Here is a 22698-nt window from a genome sequence, read left to right as displayed (position 1 = left end):
AGTTAAACGCAGAGAGTCACAGAGGGACTTCTCAGCTCTGCGGAGAACTGAGGAGACGCGCTCTGTGCTGGGCGGGAAGGCACTCGTGCATGCGTGGTGCGGCTGACTCAAAACTTCTAGTTTCTACAGCAATGTTACTTACCATAACAGTTGTTATCCAGGGACAGCAGGCAGCTATTCTCACTAGTGGGTGATGTCATCCAACAGAGCCCCGATACGGACATCTCACAAGCATATTTTGCTTGAAGAAACTCAAAAGTTTTGAGATGCCCACAGCGCGCATGCGCCAGTGCCTTCCTGCCCGATGGTCCGGGCGTGTCTCCTCAGTTCAGGTACCTAGCAGAGAAGCCAACCCAGGGGAGGTGGGTGGGACGTGAGAATAGCTGCCTGCTGTCCCTGGATAACAACTGTTACGGTAAGTAACATTGCTTTATCCCAGGACAAGCAGGCAGGTATTCTCACTAGTGGGTGACCTCCAAGCTAACCTCAATGGGACGGAGGGAGAGTTGGCAACTTAGGAGAATAAATTTTGTAACACTGTTTGGCCAAACTGTCCATCCCGTCTGGAGAAAGTATCCAGACAATAATGAGAGGTGAATGTATGAACTGAGTGTCAGCCTAGAGGCCTCTGGGAGATTATATCAATCTGACCCTGGCATGGGAAGGCAGATAGACCCTTAGTGCAGGGAAACTGTTTCAAGTAGCCCTGCTTGAATCATGGCTAGCTAAAAGGTGTTAATGTCTGATTAAGAGGGTGCTTAGGACAATGGTGCACAGATCAAGCCAGAGACTTAATCCCATCAGGTTTCTCACCCTCCTTTGTTAATTAAATTAACCATTGTCTCAAACAGTTTACAAATTCTAAACAGAAAGATACTGGGAGATACAATATTTTCTCTATTCAGAATAAGATTCCAAGGTATAAAAGCCTGCTCTCTGCAACACACAGCTCTCTCTCTTTTTCTATGCAGCTATCAAGAGCTCTCTCTTTTTCTATGCAGCTATCAATCGCTCTCTCTTTTCCTATGGAGCTATCTCTTGGCTCTTCTGCAAGCTTCTATGTCCCTCTCTGCCTCTGACCTCTGTAAGGCAGTGAGACTGCTTGCTCTCTGCTTAATTGTAATGCTTATAAATATTACTTTTCTGTAAGACTATTTCTATAATATATTCTTTATATAATCACCCCTGGCTGTGCTTCTTATTTGATTCTATCCCTAATGAAACTTCTGTGAAGGAACTGAACCTGGGACCTGGCGTTTGTCAGTACGCCTTTCACTTAACCCCTACCACCTAATATTGTAGGGGCCACTTTCAAACTGACATTTTGGGGGCTCTGTCTCGGTCCTTCCTGATGATTTCATTTGGGTAAGTAGAATTTAATTTTTTTTTATGCACTGTGCAATAGGATTATGTATAGACAGAGTGATATAAAAATCAAAAGTCCTTGGAAAACCCTTAGATTGATTGTACGTTAGACTGGATGACACACTGTTGAAAAGTTCCAGTAATATTGTGGGGTTTTATACTTGGTGAGATTTTATTTCAATTTTGATTGATAGACAGAGTGAGATAGAAATCAAAAGTCCTTTTGGAACCCTTAAATTGTTTTAGACTGGATGACACAATTGTGAAAAGTTTCAGTAATATTTTGGGTTTTATATTTGGTGAGATTTTACTATCAAAAGTCTTTGTAGTTTACCTGTGCCAGTTTGCATTGTATGATTTGCTATTACAGTGGTGCCTCGCACAGCGAACGCTGCGCACAACGAACTTTATGTCTTGATTCGTACAACGAACTTCGTTTCACACAACGAAGTCGCCCGAGCTGCATCCTTCCGCGCAGGCACTGCGCTTAACTGCCCTCTCTCCGCCTGGCTCCCTCTTGCCCCCCCCCCCGACTCCCCGACACGATCGGGGCAAGAGGGAGCCCAAGCCCTCTTGCCCCCCCGACTCCCCGACACGATCGGGGCAAGAGGGAGCTCAAGCCCTCTTGCCCCCCCGACTCCCCGACACGATCGGGGCAAGAGGGAGCCCAAGCCCTCTTGCCCCCCCGACTCCCCGACACGATCGGGGCAAGAGGGAGCTCAAGCCCTCTTGCCCCCCCGACTCCCCGACACGATCGGGGCAAGAGGGAGCCCAAGCCCTCTTGCCCCCCCGACTCCCCGACACGATCGGGGCAAGAGGGAGCTCAAGCCCTCTTGCCCCCCCCGACTCCCCGACACGATCGGGGCAAGAGGGAGCCCAAGCCCTCTTGCCCCCCCGACTCCCCGACACGATCGGGGCAAGAGGGAGCTCAAGCCCTCTTGCCCCCCCCGACTCCCCGACACGATCGGGGCAAGAGGGAGCCCAAGCCCTCTTGCCCCCCCGACTCCCCGACACGATCGGGCCAGGAGGGAGCCCAAGTCCTCCTGGCCACGGCGACCCCCTAACCCCCCCCTGCACTACATTACGGGCAGGAGGGATCCCAGGCCCTCCTGCCCTCGACGCAAACCCCCCCTCCCCCCAACGCCCGCCCCCCCCCAAGCACCTCCGACCGCCCCCCAGCCGACCCGCGACCCCCCCTGGCCGACCCCCACGACACCCCCAACCCCCTTCCCCGTACCTTTCTGTAGTTGGCCGGACAGACGGGAGCCAAACCCGCCTGTCCGGCAGGCAGCCAACGACGGAATGAGGCCGGATTGGCCCATCCGTCCCAAAGCTCCGCCTACTGGTGGGGCCTAAGGCGCCTGGGCCAATCAGAATAGGCCCGGGAGCCTTAGGTCCCTCCTGGGGGCGGGGCCTGAGGCACATGGGCCCAACCCGACCATGTGCCTCAGGCCCTGCCCCCAGGAGGGACCTAAGGCTCCCGGGCCTATTCTGATTGGCCCAGGCGCCTTAGGCCCCACCAGTAGGCGGAGCTTTGGGACGGATGGGCCAATCCGGCCTCATTCCGTCGTTGGCTGCCTGCCGGACAGGCGGGTTTGGCTCCCGTCTGTCCGGCCAACTACAGAAAGGTACGGGGAAGGGGGTTGGGGGTGTCGTGGGGGTCGGCCAGGGGGGTCGCGGGTCGGCTGGGGGGGCGGTCGGAGGTTCTTGGGGGGGGCGGTCGTTGGGGGGAGGGGGGGTTTGCGTCGAGGGCAGGAGGGCCTGGGATCCCTCCTGCCCGTAATGTAGTGCAGGGTGGGGTTAGGGGGTCGCCGTGGCCAGGAGGACTTGGGCTCCCTCCTGGCCTGATATTGTCGGGGAGTTGGGGAATCGGCGGGGCAAGAGGGCTTGGGCTCCCTCTTGCCCCGATCGTGTCGGGGAGTCGGGGGGGCAAGAGGGCTTGGGCTCCCTCTTGCCCCGATCGTGTCGGGGAGTCGGGGGGGCAAGAGGGCTTGGGCTCCCTCTTGCCCCGATCGTGTTGGGGAGTCGGGGGGCAAGAGGGCTTGGGCTCCCTCTTGCCCCGATCGTGTCGGGGAGTCGGGGGGGGGCAAGAGGGCTTGGGCTCCCTCTTGCCCCGATCGTGTCGGGGAGTCGGGGGGGCAAGAGGGCTTGGGCTCCCTCTTGCCCCGATCGTGTCGGGGAGTCGGGGGGCAAGAGGGCTTGGGCTCCCTCTTGCCCCGATCGTGTCGGGGAGTCGGGGGGGCAAGAGGGCTTGAGCTCCCTCTTGCCCCGATCGTGTCGGGGGTGCCAGGGACCACACGGAGTCACCCACCGTACCACCCGATTCGGGTAAGCGCAGGTATCGGTGGGTGGCTTATTTGCGGGGGGGTGCCTTATTTTACATTTTTTTCTAAAAAGGGGGGCTGTCTTATTTGATGGCCCTGCCTTATCATCGGGGAAACACGGTAGAAAAAAAAAAAAATGAACAGTTAAGTCCCAGTTTTTGCCGCTGAGACTCTGCCCTCTCTCACTGTAAAATTAGACTCTACTTAGTCTGTCTTTAAATTTAAAAAATGTGTGTTGTTTTAAAAAACAATTATGTTTTTAGATGTATCTAAATAAAAATAATAACCAAAAATTTATCTTTTTTTATGTCATCTTAGCATATTTTATGCTGCAGAACGAATTATTTTTTTTTACATGTATTCTTATGGAAAAACGCGTTTCACATAACGAACGTTTCGCATAACAAACTTGCTCCTGGAACCAATTAAGTTTGTTGTGTGAGGCACCACTGTATATGCTTGCTAGGGTGTTGCATGTAAGAATATTTGAGCTGCTCTGAAGAAAAGCAGGGTTCAAAGTGAAAACATTCACTCAATTAAGACACGCCACATCTGTATAACTTTTACTTTGCTTACCTTGTGCTTTTAATTCTATTTCTTGTCAGTCTCTGCCCTGGTGAAAGGCCCAGTGCACACTGGACTGGAACTGGCAGCTGACTCCTCTGCTCTTCTACCAGACTTCTTATATTTTTTCCTGCTAAACTTCTGCCTGTAAATTTCAGGTAGTAACCAGTGTGGGCAAGTGTGGGCATAAGTGTATTATTTTATGCCAATGACTCTTGCCTAACACGCTTTACCTCGCTTTTCTACCTATTAACTAAAGTCTCCCTCCTTCATAAGTGGGAGCATTTCAATCTCAAAGGCTACACACAGACAGGGACATTTAGAAGCCCATTCTCTCTCATGAAATATATGAGCAAGGCCCACGAACCAAGGCAGACTTCTGCAGCCTCAAATATGAACCCTTTTGATTTTCAAGAACTCACAGATATTGTACACAAATATTTTGACAAGAAATGGGGTCCATATGAGGGTAATTTTCCAGAAAACACATGGCACGATATTCAGAAACAAATGGTTTCTCATTCTCAGGAGTTTAGAAAGAAAACAGATAAACGCAAATGCCTTTTCATTCAGGGCTTATGTAGAGGACTTATTAGCCTAAGACAAGATAATACTGACTTGAACACTCAGTGCCATCAGTTGTCCAAAGACTTAGATGAGGCACAAATTAATATATCCATGCTAAGAACCCAAATTGTTCAGGCCACAAATACCTTTTTAACTGTAAATGAACAATTAGAAGAGGCCAAGGCAGAATTAAAGTATTTAAAGTCAAAATGTGCCTCACAGGGACAGGCTATTCTGCCGTCTGCACCTGTGCCACCATCACCATATAATCCATGTAGTCAGTTTATAGAGAAACAGAAAACCATTTTTGTAGCAGGTCAGAGAAAGGGTAAACTAGCTACAGATGTAGAACAGGAAGAAGACCCGACAAACGAAAGTGAGGAAAATTCATTACCAGGCCAGAGCAATACCAATAGTACCCCTATAAGTGACACAGCTCCAGTAACTGTAGTGCTGCAGAGACATATGAAAGATAGTGACATTGAAAGAATAGTGGAGAAAGTGGGCCCTATGCCTTTTAACATAAATGAATGGTGCAAATGGGCTACTGACATACTGATTCACTGGGGTCTAGGGAAATACAAAAGGAACAATGCAGATTTTGACAAGCTTATGCACCTAGCCCTGGGTCCACATTATTATAAATTTGGATCTCTTGTTCATCCATACCAATTTGTAAAGATGGGCATCGAACAACTATTTCGCTGCACCTCTTTGCAAGTACTTAGAACTCTTTCACCCCTGCCAAGTGATACACCAGAGCAGTTTGCATATAGAGTGTGGGTAATCAACGCGGTACTTAACGAACATGAACATTGGCCCATTTCCTCAGATTATGGCCAGAGAGAACATAAAGAATTCCTATTAGAATTATTATCTCCCGAGATTACTAAACACCTTCTGTTGTTCTCGGAGGACCCTAAAACTACACCTTTTGACACTTTACTGCTCAGGATTGGGTCTGTGTGGAAGACCCAGCCAGCTCAAATTATTTCAGTCTCAGAAGCTAGAAGGTGGCGTGCTGAGGGAGCACCCCAATACAAGAACACACCACACACAGGAAATAGAGGGCATGGCAGAGGTAGTTACAGAAATTCCTCCACTTACATTCCCTTCCATGAACTCAGAGACCAAAAGGAAAAATTAGAGAAAGAGAAAAGGAAATGGGAACAAGATCGTCACACAATGCAGATAGAATTGGACAGAGTAAAAAGTGATTTGACAGCTAGGAACAACAGTGCTAGTCCATAGGGATGTCCTGACTCTCTGTGTCCGAATGCCAAGGTGACTCAGGCCTTCACAGCCCAGCCAGACTCCTTTCACTTACCTGTGGACTCACTTTTGGAGACGCAGGATAAGGGAAAAAAGTCAGACTCAGAATTCAGCTTGAGGTATGTGGCACCTTTGATTTTGGACACTTCCGACTGCCCCAATGTTAATACTACCATAGAGGGTCAGGATAAATTAACTTTGATTGATACAGGGGCTGGAATCAGTTTCACAGATAGAGCGCTTCCTACTGGAGATCAGAAAAATATGGAAATTTGTGAGATTCAGGGTCTAAATGACAAAGCTTCAAAGTGTGTGTCTATCCCACAAAAGGAACAAATGAAAGACATTGTAGAAACTACTGCCAGCATGAGTGAGAATACAGGCAAATAAATAGTTGAAGTGGCTGGTCTTGCATTAGGTACAGGAATTCTAAATGCTTCTAAACCTTTGGTTCATGAGGTTATTCCTGTGCAATTAGCCACACAGTGTAGCATGCTAGTGCAGAAGCATGATCATAGTGTAACTCACTCAGAGGCTGCAGATGTTTCAGTTTGGCCACAAGATTGTGGAAAAAGGTACACAGAAATTTTGTTTGAGGGCAATGATCCTGAACCACAAACACAGCATCCAGTACTTCCTCCAGCAACAGAACTGGTGCCTAAGATGGAGGAGAGGGGTCTGAGTGGACCTATCTCTTTAGCATGTGGCTCTTCAACTGGGTCATTTGCTAAATCAGAGGGCTCTGTTAGGCTCACTATACACTCTCAGGCCCTAACTAAGATTTCAAAGCCCGTTGTACCAGTGGCAGCCTCTCACTCTGAAATGACTGTGACATTTAACCCTAAATGTGCATTTTTCTCTGTCCTAGACATGACTAATGATTTTCGGAATTTGCCCCTTGCCTCTGAATGCCAGGACACAACAGTGCAGACAAAAGAAGACAAATCTAGCCTGCACCTGACTTCTGCACCGCAGTGCCCACTCCTCCGAGTGCAGTGGGACCCAGGTGGCAGACATGTGGTCCAGGTCGGCCTGAATGGAACATGGACAAAGTTTGCTCTAAGTGACCTTGAGGTTGCTGCTAATTTAAAATGTTTTTTCTTTTTCCTAGCAGCAGTTCGGATATAGCCATCCCAGACCAATTTTGGCACAAAGATATTTCTAGTGTTTTCCAAGGTTCCTCTTTATCACTGCAGAGATAAAGATGTTCCAAAGAAGATATTAGCTTTATGCCTTTTCTGAATATGAGATGGTTATGATATGCATTATTTGTAAGAAAAGGTTTTATTCTATATCTATACCATGTTTATTCTATGCTTCTCATTAGATTCAGTACACATTTCTGACAAATTTTTTTTATATATACATTCAGTACAGAATTATGGTTTCTCGGAATTGCCATAAGTTATTTGCAGCACACAAAAACATATATTTTTGGAATGTCTGATTAAGAACCTTAAGTACTTGAATATTGTCTGTCTTTTGCCATAACTAAAACAAGTAAATGCATTAATATTGTTACATGTTGCCACATTCAGTACAGGCAACCTGGTCTCTCTCTCTCTTTCTCTCTATACATTCAGTACAGGCAAAATGGTTTCTCCTCCATTTTCTATCTTATTTGGATCACACTGGAGTACAGCTGCTGAATGATATCGGGACTCTTTTCAAATCCCTCCCTGTATGCACAGACATCGTTTCATCTCAAGGGCGAACACCACCAGTTTCCAGTGACTTGACTGATCCTGTGCAAACATCAGATCCTGTGCAAACATCCTTTCATTTCAAGTGTGAACCTCATCAGTTTAAAGAGACTGCCAATTCCTGCTGGACTAATTCATCTTCATGCACCCTGACTGCAAAGACTTTTCCACACATGCTGTACACAATGTTTCCTGTTCATCGGATATAGCCACCTTCCTAAGAACGCTTTGCTGTACAATTCCTCCTATTTAACCTATCCTATGGACATTCCAGACTTTATTTCTTATGCTGTACATCCACTACCTCTTGGAATGGGGAATGAGACATTCCACAAGCTGCTGAACTTTACTGAACTCCATACTTACATTGAACAACTTAAGAAAACTTCCAAAGAAGTGATTCATACTATCACTTTTTAAAATGGACAGATTGCACAAAATTTAATACAAGACGCTCATGTCTCAGTTTGGGAACTTTTCTTTGGGTATTCGCCCACTGCAAACCACGTATTTAATGTTTTAATTCACCCTATCATTATCTTAATTATTGTACAAATTTTGTTATGTATTATTATGATTTTTCTTTGCTGTAAAGTGAAACACATGTACATTTCTTTACAATGCTTATCATACAAGCTTCCTTCTAACTTTTAAGGCAGTTATACATGTATTTCCAGTATCTATTCTGACACTTGCTAATTTGGTTCTAATTTGGTTTTAATTTGGCATGGCCTATTGCATTACCATTACCAGGGTCAGATATAATATTATCCCATATCCCATACTTAGATACTCTCTCTTATGACATCTTGGTACCTTTATACCTGAACCTCCTGAAAAAGCTTCATCCATTATGCACGGTTCATTCGTTCAACGACGGGTAAGATATAGGCATACTGGGATCCCCGCCCAGATTATGGCCTATACGACCTAAGACAGAGGTTTGAACTCGTAATGGGAACTGTTTACAACCTATCTACATAGCTTGGAGATTCTGCAAGACAGGGGACGTACTGTTGGAGGTAAGCAAAGGTACCACAAGCTTGCCCTCATTTCAAAGAATAAAAATAAAAATAAAAAAATTATGGGAGATGTCAGCCTAGAGGCCTCTGGGAGATTATATCAATCTGACCCTGGCATGGGAAGGCAGATAGACCCTTAGTGCAGGGAAACTGTTTCAAGTAGCCCTGATTGATATATTTTAAGTTTCAAGTAGCCCTGCTTGAATCATGGCTAGCTAAAAGGTGTTAATGTCTGATTAAGAGGGTGCTTAGGACAATGGTGCACAGATCAAGCCAGAGACTTAATCCCATCAGGTTTCTCACCCTCCTTTGTTAATTAAATTAACCATTGTCTCAAACAGTTTACAAATTCTAAACAGAAAGATACTGGGAGATACAATATTTTCTCTATTCAGAATAAGATTCCAAGGTATAAAAGCCTGCTCTCTGCAACACACAGCTCTCTCTCTTTTTCTATGCAGCTATCAAGAGCTCTCTCTTTTTCTATGCAGCTATCAATCGCTCTCTCTTTTCCTATGGAGCTATCTCTTGGCTCTTCTGCAAGCTTCTATGTCCCTCTCTGCCTCTGACCTCTGTAAGGCAGTGAGACTGCTTGCTCTCTGCTTAATTGTAATGCTTATAAATATTACTTTTCTGTAAGACTATTTCTATAATATATTCTTTATATAATCACCCCTGGCTGTGCTTCTTATTTGATTCTATCCCTAATGAAACTTCTGTGAAGGAACTGAACCTGGGACCTGGCGTTTGTCAGTACGCCTTTCACTTAACCCCTACCACCTAATATTGTAGGGGCCACTTTCAAACTGACACTGAGGACCAAGTGGCAGCCTTACAAATCTCCTCAATCGGAGTCGATCTGAGGAAGGCTACAGAGGACGCCATTGCTCTGACCTTATGGGCTGTGACCTTACAGGGAAGGGGTAATCCAGCCTGGGCATAGCAGAAAGAGATACAAACCGCCATCCAGTTGGAGATGGTGCGCTTCGATACAGGTCGCCCAACTTGTTTGGATCAAAAGAGACAAAAAGTTGAGGAGCAGTTCTGTGTGGTTTGGTGCGATCCAGGTAGAAAGCCAAAGCACGTTTACAGTCCAGAGTGTGAAGAGCTGATTCTCCAGGATGAAAATGAGGCTTTGGAAAAAACACAGGAAGAACTATGGATTGGTTGAGATGAAATTCAGTGACCACTTTAGGCAGGAATTTCGGATGAGTGCGAAGGACCACCTTGTCATGATGGAATACTGTGAAAGGTGGATCCGCCACTAAGGCCTGAAGCTCACTGACCCTGCGAGCAGAAGTGAGGGCAACCAGAAAAACCACTTTCCAAGTGAGAAACTTCAGGGGAGCCTTGTTGAGAGGCTCAAAAGGAGGTTTCATAAGTTGAGAAAGGACAACGTTGAGATCCCAAACCACTGGAGGAGGTTTGAGAGGAGGATTGACATAGAAAAGTCCTTTCACAAATCTGGAAACCACTGGATGAGCAGACAGAGGTTTCCCTTGGAGAGGCTGATGGAAAGCCGCAATAGCACTCAGGTGGACTCGTATAGATGTAGACTTGAGGCCAGACTGAGACAGGTGTAGAAGATAGTCCAATACAGAAGAGAGGGAGGCTCGCTGAGGCTCCTTAGAATGAGACACACACCAGGAAGAAAATCTTGTCCATTTTTGGGAGTAGCATTGTCGAGTAGCAGGCTTCCGGGAAGCCTCCAATACATCCCTCACCGCCTGGGAAAACTGGTGAGGAGTTATGTTGAGAGGAACCAAGCTGTCAGGTGGAGAGACTGTAGGTTGGGATGAAGCAGAGATCCTTGATGCTGAGTAAGCAGTGAAGGAAACACTGGAAGAAGGAATGGCTCCCTGCTGCTGAGTTGAAGTAGAAGGGAGAACCAAGGTTGTCTGGGCCACCGAGGAGCTATCAGAATCATGGTGGCATGGTCGGTTTTCAATTTGACTAGAGTCTTTTGAATGAGTGGAAAAGGAGGTAACGCATACAGAAAGCGAGTTCCCCAATCCAGGAGAAAGGCATCTGCCTCGAGACGCTGAGGAGTGTAGATCCTGGAGCAAAACTGAGGCAGTCTGAAGTTGTGGGGAGCAGCAAAGAGGTCTATCTGAGGCATCCCCCACTGTGCAAAGATCTGATGAAGAGGCCTGGAATGGAGGGTCCATTCGTGAGGCTGGAGGAGACGACTCAAGTTGTCCGCCAAGACATTGTCTTTCCCCTGAATGTAGACAGCTTTGAGGAAGGCGTTGTGGCGAACCGCCCAATCCCAGACTCTGAGAGCTTCCTGGCAGAGGGAGGCTGAGCCCGTGCCCCCCTGCTTGTTGACATAATACATGGCGACCTGATTGTCTGTGCGAATGAGGACCACCATGTCGTGAAGCAGATGTTGAAAAGCCTGAAGAGCATTGAAGATGGCTCTGAGCTCCAGCAGATTGATTTGATGGAGGCGGTCCGCACTGGTCCAGAATCCCCGAGTGCGAAGCCCATCCAGATGAGACCCCCATGCATAGGTCGAGGAATCTGTTGTGAGAACTTTTTGGTGGGGAGGAGTGTGAAACAGCAAACCTCTGGATAGATTCGAAGAGGTCATCCACCAAAGTAGAGACTGCCGAAGAGCAGGAGTGACTATGATGTGTCGAGTCAACGGGTCTGACACCCGAGTCCATTGAGAAGCCAGGGTCCATTGAGGAATTCTGGGATGGAGTCTGGCAAAAGGCGTCACATGAACTGTAGAGGCCATGTGGCCCAGGAGGACCATCATGTGTCTCGCTGAGATGGACTGGCGAGAAGACACTGACTGGCAGAGATGAAGAAGAGCCTCCAGGCGCTGAGGAGGCAGGAATGCTCTGAGTCGAATGGTATCCAGGACCGCCCCGATGAAGGGGAGAGATTGGGTAGGCTGTAGATGAGATTTGGGGAAGTTGATCTCGAAGCCCAAACTCTGCAGGAAGCAAAGCGTAGCCAGGGTCGCCGAAATGACCTCTGGAGCTGAGGGGGCCTTGATGAGCCAGTCGTCGATGTAAGGAAATACCTTTAGACCCCAGTTCCGGAGTGCAGCAGCCACCACTACCAGACACTTCGTGAAGACTCTGGGAGACGATGACAGGCCGAATGGAAGCACTCGATACTGCAGATGTAGATGTCCCACCCGAAATCTGAGGAACTTGCGAGAGGCCGGATGAATGGGAATGTGAGTGTAGGCCTCCTTGAGATCCAGAGAGCATAACCAGTCGTTCTGCTCGAGGAGGGGATAGAGGGAAGCAAGGGTCAGCATGCGAAACCTCTCCTTGACCAAGAACTTGTTGAGGACCCGAAGGTCCAGTATGGGTCGCAGGTCGCCCGTCTTCTTCGGAACAAGGAAGTACCGGGAGTAAAACCCCCGTTTGTGTTGGTCCACAGGGACCGGCTCGACGGCCCGAAGCCGGAGCAAAGCCTGAGCTTCCTGAAGAAGAAGGGCGGTCTGAGTCAAGTTGGAAGGATACTCTCTTGGGGGGTGGTCCGGAGGGACCCGATGGAATTGAAGAGAGTATCCTTCCTTTACGATGGAAATGACCCAGAGGTTGGTGGTAATAGCCTCCCAATGATGAAAGAAATGATGGAGGCGACCCCCTATAGGAAAAACAGGAGGATGCAGAACGAGGTTGGTTATGCTCCCGGAGAGAGAATCAAAAAGGCTGAGGAGCCTTGGGGACAGTAGAAGGCTGAGGTTTCTGCTGAGCCTTCTGAGGCGGCTGCCTCTTCGCTGGCTGTCTCGCAGCTGGAGCCTGCCTCGGAGTGTAACGCCGCTGATAGATCAATGGCGGTCTAGCAGGATGAGACTGTTGAGGCTTAGGCTTGGGCTGAAGAATGGACTGAAAGGATTTTTCATGATCAGACAGCTTCTTCGTCAGTCTCGATGGACTCGTCAAATAAATCTGCTCTCGCACAAGGAACATTGGCCAGTCTGTCCTGGAGGTTGGGTCCATGTCAATGGTCCGAAGCCATGCCAATCGACGCATAGCCACGGAACAGGCAGCAGCTCGTGCCGAAAGCTCAAAGGCATCGTAAGAGGATTGCATCAACTGGAGACGTAGCTGGGACAGCGAGGCCACCACCTCCTCGAATTCGAAGCGAGCCTGAGACTCAATGTAAGGTGTGAACTTCCGAAGCACAGGCAGGAAGAACTCCAAATAAGTTGCAAAATGAAAAGTATAATTGAGAACTCAGGACGCCATCATCGAGTTCTGGTATATCCTTCTACCAAACTTATCCATGGTCCGGGCCTCACAACCCGGAGGAACCGAGGCGTACACCTGGGATGGTGAGACCGCTTGAGGGAGGATTCGACCAGCAGGGATTGGTGAGAGAGTTGAGAGCCCTCGAACCCTTTGTGATGAACCGTGCGGTATCGAGCATCCAACTTGCCAGGGACCGCAGGAATGGAGTATGGTGTCTCAAAGCATCTCATAAACGTTTGATCGAGTAGTTTATGCAGAGGCAGGCGAAGAGACTCCACAGGAGGATGAGGTAAATGCATGGTGTCGAAGTATTCCTTGGACTACCGAGAACCGGTGTCTAAGGTAATGTCCAGGTCATCCGCCATCTGCCGGAGGAAAGAAGAAAAAGACAACTGATCCGCCAGCACAGGTCTCCGAGAAGGACTGGACAAAGTCGAGGCCTCGGGATCCACAGAGACCTGGGATCGACAGGGGGAATAAGAAGTACACGGTTCCTCGTACTCTGGCCCCTGCGGAGGAGACATGTCAGACGAAGAGTATCCCATGTGTGGCAGCTTCTGCGGTGAAACTTCAGAGTGCCGCGAGGAGTGCCGGGAAGAATGCCTGGACCGATGCCCCTCCCGGTGTCGAGAGGGAGATCTAGAACGACGATGTTTAGCATGGTCCCCCGATGCCTCAAGCGAGTAGATGGGACTCGAGGCCGTGGAGCGAAGAGGCGGGAGATTCGACGCCTCTCGAGATGCAGTCCAGGCCTGATATGGAGTGCGGAAGAACTCTTCTTGAGACTTGCGATGCCCAGGGCTTCTTCGTCTGGAGGCGTGATGGGCTCTAAAGGGGACATGTCACTAAAGGAGGCCCGCCTCGAGGGACCGGCCACCGCATGCCGCTCCTCCTCACCAAGCAGCGAGACCGACCGGCGAGGAGGAGGAGGAGGGGGTGGTCCGCCCCCCGGAATCAGAACCGGGAGGTCACCCTGGATGGTGGCAATTAACTTGGGTCCCATGGTTTGCATGAGCTCGACAAACTGAGCTTCCAAAAGGGACCGCAACAAAGCCGATATGGAGGGATCCTCACCGAAAGGGGGTCCTCCAGCACGGTCTTCGCGCTCCTTCGTGGTCGAGTGCTTTTGCTTGGAAGCTTTCGGCACTTTGATAACCACGGGTGGAATGGTAGAAGGCGGTACCTGATCCGAAGAGACAGAAGGCACCGGCGCCGAAGACGGGGTCGAAACCGGGACAAAGGAGGCCGGCTTCAGGAGACCCGGAGCAGGAGGAGTGGTGGCGGGCTTCGCATGGGCAGGCGAAGCGGCAGCCGAAGTCAAAGCTGAAGGTTCCTTCGCAGCTTCCATTTTGAACATTGACACCCACAAAAAACAGCGACGCTTAAATGCCAGCGCTGTGAGTGTGGAACAAGGCCGGCACGATTTCGGGAAATGTTCTGGACCAAGACACTGCAGGCAGCGTCGATGCGGGTCCGTCATCGAAATTGCACGCTGGCACTTGCTACACTTTTTAAAACCGGTAATTGGCCGGGACATAGGCTGAAAAAGCTCCGCCGCGAGATCGAAGGAGCGGGGCCTGAGCCACGCGGCTGACCCGGCCGAATTGCCGGAAGAAATTTTTTTTTTTTTTTAAAAAAAAGGAAATAAAAGAAATAAAATACACGATAAGAGTATAAAGAACTCAAACCGCGGCAATTAGAAGGCAAAAAACTGGAATTCAGTCAGCGCAGAATCGAAGTAAAACTTCTCAGCTCCGCGGAAAGAAAATAACTGAGGAGACACGCCCGGACCATCGGGCGGGAAGGCACTGGCGCATGCGCGGTGTGGGCATCTCGAAACTTCTGAGTTTCTTCAAGCAAAATATGCTTGTGAGACGTCCGTATCGGGGCTCTGTCGGATGACATCACCCACTAGTGAGAATACCTGCCTGCTTGTCCTGGGATAAAAGCAAGTCTGCTTGCAAGGCTTCCGCATCAGGGCTCCGTCGATGACATCACCCATATGTGAGAATAGGCTGCCTGCTTGTCCTGGGATAATTAGTACTACTGCTTGCACCACACTACGGAAATCATAAGCTGGTAGCATAAGTTTTAATCTAAATAACAATTACAATTGCATGTATCCTATCCGAATCGTTTTCAATATTTGTTTTTCCATAGTCAAACAACTATCCAAACATACTCCCAATACCGTCATCTCTTTTTTAACTAAACAGTTTCTCACTCATCACATCGACACTTTCTAATTCAAAGTTATCCCTTTGACTTTTTACCACCATCACCTCTGTTTTATTAACATTTAATTTCAGATCATGATCATCCATCCACCCTACAATCATTTCCATATCTTGTTGCAAACATTGCTCAGCAGTGGGTGCATTGCTCACTGGAAAAAAAGAATAAAATATAAATCGGTGTATATTCGATATTGCACTCCCATCTCCTGAAACTTCGCCCCCAAAGTAAACATATAAATATTCAACAGAATTGCAGAAAGAGCAGAGCTCTGAGGTACTCCCCTTTTAACCTCCACAATTCTGGAAACAAATTGCCCACTCCTTACTCGCAAAGCTCTATCTTTTAGATATGATGCGAACCAATGTAAGACCTCCCCTGCTAAACCTAAATGCTTCAATTTCACCAGCAACTTATTCAAATTTACTGTGTCAAATGCACCTGATACATCAAGTGATATATTTCTTCTGTTTATCAATTCCCTCTCGTAAAACCTCCATCACTGAGAACAGCAACAATTCTACACTATGTGCCTGACGGAACCCAAATTGAGATGCACCAAGGTAATTATTTTGTAATATGTATTCATTCAGTTGGTTTAACACTACTTTCTCAATCACCTTACCCAAAAAAAGGTACAACCGAAATAGGGCGAAAATTTTTCAAGTTCTTAACATCCAATCCTTTTTTCTTTAGTATTGGGGTAACTGTAGATTCCTTACATCGAATAGGGAGTTGACCCCCACCAAGGATTTATTAACAAATGAGGCAACAAATGTACATAAGACTGAAGGTATCTGCCAAAGTATACTAGAATTACAAGAATCCCAAACCGCATGTGTTGGTGACATATGTGTAATGACATGACCGATCTCCTCTCTACTTACTGTCTTAAATGATTGCCACCCCACACTTGGCTCAACAGCACTGTTCTACAACCATCCCCCTCCCTTAGATTCACTAAGCGGCCCCAAGGGACTCCCTGCCATACCTTGCCCCTGTATTTCCTTAACAGGGGGAAGGTCACCTGAGGTTCCTGAGATGAAGGAGGAACTCCTGCGGCCTCCGCGTCTGAAAAGCCTGGGACTTTCCTGACGCTGAGGCCGAGGAACTGACCGATGTGAAAAGGGAATCCCCAGCTGTTCCAGCGGCAAGGGAATCCTTTTCTCCCTGACCATCGACGGCTGGGAAACCCTCTGCATGGGCGTCGGGGGAAGCCCAGGCTTCCCTGTGATCCGAAGCCGACTCATGAGGTACATGTGGCGGGGTGCCCTGGCCACCGGCATCCGCTGCAGACGAGGCTACCCCACCACTCCAGCCTGCACAACACTTGCACAGGCCAGCTGCGAGTACCTCGCGTCTGGAGCACAATGAGCATTTTTCCCCCTTTAAAAGTGCTCATTATGCTGAAAACCACCCTAGCTGAAAGAAAAGTGCTGGTTAGATGAGAAAATACAGTAAAAAGGCAGTTTTAAAGGGAAATGAGCCCTTTTAGACCAGCACACCTCAGGATTTTGTCTTTTTTGTGTTGTTTGTTTTTTTTTGTTTGGGAGGGTTACAGAACAGACTCTATGGCTCTCAAAGCTGAAGGGCTTACCAACCAGGGGGTCAGGCCACCGGCTGAAGCACCTCTACAAAAATATGGGGAGGTGGAGGAAGGGACCCAGCATGAGACCCGCTGGGTTTAGCACCCCCAAGGTTAGATGGATCCCTAAACAGGACCTGTCCAAGCTCTATCTGACACAAAAGGGGAACACAGGAGTCCAAAACAAAATTCCAACAGTACTAAGAGGGGAGCCGATCTAGTCTTACCACCTGCTATGGAGACTGATGGAGACTGAGACAGACTGAGTTGCTAGGGAGATTCTAGCCTGATATACAAGTTTGTGTTAAGTCTCCACCTGCTGGTAGCAGTGAGGTATATAACCCATTCGTAAGGACTATACCGGTCTATCAAGCAATGCAGAATATAATTACTTTTTAAAAAATCTCTTGCCAGTGGCAACATTAAGTAATGTCTGTTCACAAAGTTTTCACAATTCCTGTACCTGAGCATCCCGGAGCATGGCTGGCAAGCCTGTATCTTCCATGTATCCCTGCCCTCCAAAGCATTCCAGCCCCTCTGAGAGAGTAGAAATTGCCTGTCAAACAGAAATCATTATATTTCATACAGCTGAACTTTTCACCTGAAGATATAGCAATGCTGATACTATTCAAAGTTACTACTCTGTGAGTGGCACAAGACATGTGACAAGAGATAAAGGATATGCCTTACAAATACAAGACACCAGTAACCCTCCAATGCCTCAGGTGCAAGCTTAGGTTATAAGCACTCTGGGGACATGAAAATACCTATTGTAACTGGATATACGTAATTTGACTTGAGCTACACTGAAGAAAGGCCTGAGAATCCCAAATCCCTTCCCCTTTCCTCCCCCCATTGCCCACTGCTTATAACATGGCACAGCCCTCTTCAGTCTTCACTCCAATTCTCCTGCCATACTTGTTTGCCAGTATAAAGTTTAGCGACTGGAGTCATCAGGCGCAGGATGTGCTGGTCTTGTTTAGTTGCCATGTTGGTTTCCTCTAATCCCAGCAGCTTGGCTACCTCCATCAGCAAGAGAAATGCACCACGAGTCTGGACCTGTGTGCAAAGGCAAAAAGAATGAACAATATTACATTACATTACATTAGGGATTTCTATTCCGCCTGTGCCTTGCGGTTCTAGGCGGATTACAATAAAGATGATATCTGGGCATTTCCAGTAGAATTACATTACAGGAGAAGAGTAGATTACAAGTAACAGTGAAGAGTTACAATACATTCAATATCGCAGCAGATGTAACATAGCAACGGATTACAATAAAGAAGATATCTGGGCATTTCCAGTAGAATTACATTACAGGAGAAGAGTTACCGTATTTTCACGCATATAACGCGCGCGTTATACGCGTTTTTACCTACCGCGCATACCCCTCGCGCGTTATACGCGTGAGCGCGGTATACAAAAGTTTTTCTACATAGTTCCCACCCCGCCCGACGCCCGATTCACCCCCCCCAGCAGGACCGCTCGCACCCCCACCCCGAACGACCGCTCGCACGCGCTCCCACCCGCACCCGTGATCGGAGCAAGAGGGAGCCCAAGCCCTCTTGCCCGGCTGACTCCCCGACAATATCGGGCCAGGAGGGAGCCCAAACCCTCCTGGCCACGGCGACCCCCTACCCCCACCCCGCACTACATTACGGGCAGGAGGGATCCCAGGCCCTCCTGCCCTCGACGCAAACCCCCCTCCCTCCCTCCAACGACCGCCCCCCCCAAGAACCTCCGACCGCCCCCCCAGCCGACCCGCGACCCCCCTGGCCGACCCCCACGACACCCCCACCCCCCTTCCCCGTACCTTTGCTAGTTGGCCGGACAGACGGGAGCCAAACCCGCCTGTCCGGCAGGCAGCCAACGACGGAATGAGGCCGGATTGGCCCATCCGTCCCAAAGCTCCGCCTACTGGTGGGGCCTAAGGCGCGTGGGCCAATCAGAATAGGCCCTGGAGCCTTAGGTCCCACCTGGGATCCCTCCTGCCCGTAATGTAGTGCGGGGTGGGGGTAGGGGGTCGCCGTGGCCAGGAGGGTTTGGGCTCCTTTCTGGCCCGATGTTGTCGGGGAGTCGGCGGTCCTTCGGGGTGGGGGTGCGAGTGGTCCTGCCGGGGGGGGGGGGGGGCAGGGCAGGGCGGGTAAACGGAGAGTCGGGACAGCGCACGGAGAGTCGGGGAGGGCGAAAGGAGAGTCGGGGTGGCCAGAGGAGAGTCGGGGCGGGTGAAAGGAGAGTCGGGGTGGCCAGAGGAGAGTCGGGGCGGGCGAAAGGACAGTCGGGCAGCATGCGCGTTATACCCGTGAGCGCGGTATACAAAAGTTTTTATACATAATATTGTGGTTTCTGCGCGCTATACCCGTGTGCGCGTTATACACGGGTGCGCGTTATCTGCGTGAAAATACGGTAATTACAGGTAATAGTGAAGAATTACAGTACATTCAATATCACAGGAGATGTTACATAGCAACTGAGTCAATTTACAACTGGTGGAGAATAAAGAATTACAAAATATTCTAGATGCCAAATATATATCAAACGCCATTCTCACTATCTGCAATAAACTACAAAATAAAGATGACCGTTCACAAACAGATCTATATTTTTTATACTTTGAGTTATAATGAATATGTCTTCTGGCATTTTAATGATCTCTCTCTTTTTTTTTTTTTTTAATCTTTATTCATTTTAAAACTGATCTCTTAAATCATGCTTGACCATGACCAGCATCACTGAGGAAGCTTATAGAATGTCACAGTATTTCTCAGCTTTGCAGTCTATTCCTTCAGTAGTCTATTTCCTTTTTTAAAATTCTTTATTCAATTTTAAAACTTACAATAAGTGCAATATAAGATACAACCATTTTACACTTTAAAATTACTTAATATTCCATCAAAGTCTCATTCAGACCAAATATCCCTCCCTCCCACATACACAATAACTAACTGACTTTAAATATAAGACAACATAAAGTACACTCCCCCCCCTACTTGGACATGTATGTTCAAAAAGAAAAACCCAATATTCATTCATTATAATAATTTGTTAATGGCTCCCAAACATCCTGAAATTTCTTAAAATTCCCCTGTTGTATAGCTATTACCCGTTCCATTTTAAAGATGTGACAAAGAATTCCACCAAAAACTGTAATTCAGCCGGTCCCAATTTTTCCAGTTTTTCATAATATGCTGTATGGCAACCCCTGTCATAATGAGTAAAAGTTTATTATTGTTAAAATATATTTGGTTCTTAGCCCTCATTGTTGTGCCAAATAACACAGTATCATAGGATTTTCCAATAAATTATTAAATATAGAATCATAGAATATGACGGCAGAAAAGGGCTGTAGCCCATCAAGTCTGCCCACCTTAATGACCCACCCCCAGACTTCACCCGGCTAGAGATCCCACATACATATCCCATTTCTTTTTGAAATCGAGCACGTTGCTGGCGTTAATCACCTGCAATGGAAGTTCATTCCAATGATCGACTACCCTTTCGGTGAAGAAATACTTCCTGGCGTCGCCATGAAATTGCCCACCTTTGATTTTCAGCGGATGACCTCTTGTGGTTGAAGGTCCTTTAAGAAAGAATATATCGTCTTCCACCTCGATGCAGCCCGTGATATATTTAAAAGTCTCAATCATGTCCCCCCTCTCTCTACGTTCCTCGAGCGAGTATAGTTGCAGTTTATTTAGTCTTTCCTCATATGGGAGGTTCTTGAGTCCCGAGACCATCCTGGTGGTAATTCGCTGAACCGACTCGATTCTCCGCACATCTTTTTGATAATGTGGTCTCCAGAATTGAACACAATATTCAAGATAAGGTCTCACCATGGATCTGTACAGGGGCATTATAACTTCGGGCCTCCGTCTGACGAAACCTCTACGGATGCATCCCACCATTTGTCTAGCCTTGGATGCAGCTTTCTCCACCTGCTTGGCAGTTTTCATGTCTTCACTAATGATTACTCCCAAATCACGTTCTGCCTCAGTCCTAGCTAAGGTCTCACCATTCAGAGTGTAAGTTCTGCAAGGGTTTTTGCTGCCTAGGTGCATGACCTTACATTTTTTGGCATTAAAGCCCAGCTGCCAAGTCGAGGACCAATGTTCCAATAAGAGCAGGTCCTGCTCCATACTGTCGGGTAGGGTGCTGTTATCTACTATGTTGCATAGTTTGGCGTCGTCGGCGAATAGTGTTATTTTACCTTGAAGCCCTTGAGTCAGGTCTCTTATGTATATGTTGAAAAGGATCGGTCCCAAGACCGATCCCTGTGGCACTCCACTGGTCACCTCCGATGTATTGGAGGGGGTACCGTTAACCACCACCCTCTGGATTCTACCGCTTAACCAGTCATTGACCCATGTCGTCAATATCACTCCCAATCCCATCGAAGTCATCTTGCTCAACAATCTGCGGTGCGGGACGCTATCAAAAGCTTTGCTGAAGTCCAAGTACACGACGTCTAGAGACTTCCCCATATCCAGTTTCCTTGTAACCCAGTCAAAGAAGCTGATCAGATTGGATTGACAGGACCTTCCCTTTGTGAATCCATGCTGCTGGGGATCCTGTAGATTCTCCTCGGTCAGGATCGTATCTAATTCTTGTTTAATAAGTCTTTCCATGAGTTTGCTCACTATTGAGGTGAGACTGACCGGTCTGTAATTTGCAGCTTCCATTCTGCAACCTTTTTTGTGCAATGGAATGACGTTAGCTGTTTTCCAGTCCATGGGGACTTTTCCGGTACTTAGGGAAAGATTGAACAGCACGGATAGCGGCTCCGCCAGGACATCACACAGCTCCCTAAGAATCCTGGGGTGTAGATTGTCCGGTCCCATGGCTTTGTTCACCTTGAGTTTTGATAGTTCGCCATGGACGCTGCTGGGTGTAAACTTGAAGTTTTGAAACGGGTCTTCCGAGGTTTGCCTTGCTTGCAATTGTGGACCGGTCCCTGGCGCTTCACAAGTAAAGACTGAGCAAAAGTATTCATTTAGTAGTTTGGCTTTATCAGAATCCGTTTCTGCATAGGTCCCGTCTGTTTTCCTGAGACGTACTATTCCATCTGTGTTTCGTTTCCTGTCGCTAATGTATCTGAAGAAGGATTTATCCCCTTTTTAAATGTTTTTCGCTAGTTGTTCTTCTGTTTGAATCTTGGCCTCTCTGACTGCCGCTTTGACTGCTTTAGACCTGGTCAGATAGTCTTCTTTTGTCACCCTGTTTCCTGTATGCTTGTAGGAAATAAAAGCTTTTTTTTTTCCTTAACAAGATCCGAGATCTCTGCAGAGAACCACTGGAGCTTGTTCTTCCTCCGTCGTTTGCTTACTGTTTTTATATAGCGGTTTGTTGCCTCATGCAAGGTGCATTTCAGGATTGACCACATAGCCTCTACATTATTGGTTTCAGCTTGGTTTTGTAGCGCCTGATGGACGAAGTCTCCCATGCGTTTAAAGTCAGTGCCCCGAAAGTCGAGGACCTTTGTTGCTGTGTTTGATCTAGTGAAGCCTATCTTGATGTTGAACCATACCATGTTGTGGTCGCTGGAGGCTAGTGTATCGCCTACCGAAACTTCTGAAACGCTTTCTCCGTTGGTGAGTATCAGGTCTAGTGTCGCCTGATCTCTGGTGGGTTCCAGCACCATTTGTTTGAGTCGCGCCCCTTTTATGGAGGTTAAAAGTCTTCTGCTGCTGCTGCTGGTAGTAGCAGAAAGTGTCTTCCAATCAGCATCGGGCATATTGAAGTCCCCTAGCAGAACCGTGTCCCCGCGTAAAGTAATGTTCTCAATGTCTTTGATTAGTTCCATATCCCTGTCTTCATGCTGTTTTGGGGGCCTGTATACTACAC

General features: G+C 47.9%; 1 protein-coding gene across 2 annotated transcripts in view; it reads right to left on the bottom strand.

Annotated features, from left to right (window-relative positions):
* LOC117365012 (acyl-CoA dehydrogenase family member 11-like) overlaps positions 1-22698 on the bottom strand; it is a 194914-nt gene that overhangs the window by 66450 nt on the left and 105766 nt on the right. For both annotated transcript variants that reach the window (XM_033954838.1, XM_033954837.1), the window contains exons 10-11: positions 17776-17916; positions 17321-17413 (exon numbers count right to left, since the gene is read on the bottom strand). In XM_033954838.1, the coding sequence (XP_033810729.1) occupies positions 17321-17413; positions 17776-17916 (234 nt within the window). The remainder of the gene's footprint in view (positions 1-17320; positions 17414-17775; positions 17917-22698) is intronic.

Source organism: Geotrypetes seraphini, chromosome 8, assembly GCF_902459505.1.
Source record: "Geotrypetes seraphini chromosome 8, aGeoSer1.1, whole genome shotgun sequence".
Taxonomy (NCBI): domain Eukaryota; kingdom Metazoa; phylum Chordata; class Amphibia; order Gymnophiona; family Dermophiidae; genus Geotrypetes; species Geotrypetes seraphini.
The sequence above is the reverse complement of the archived record's forward strand: the minus strand, read 5'-3'. Positions and strand labels throughout refer to the sequence as shown.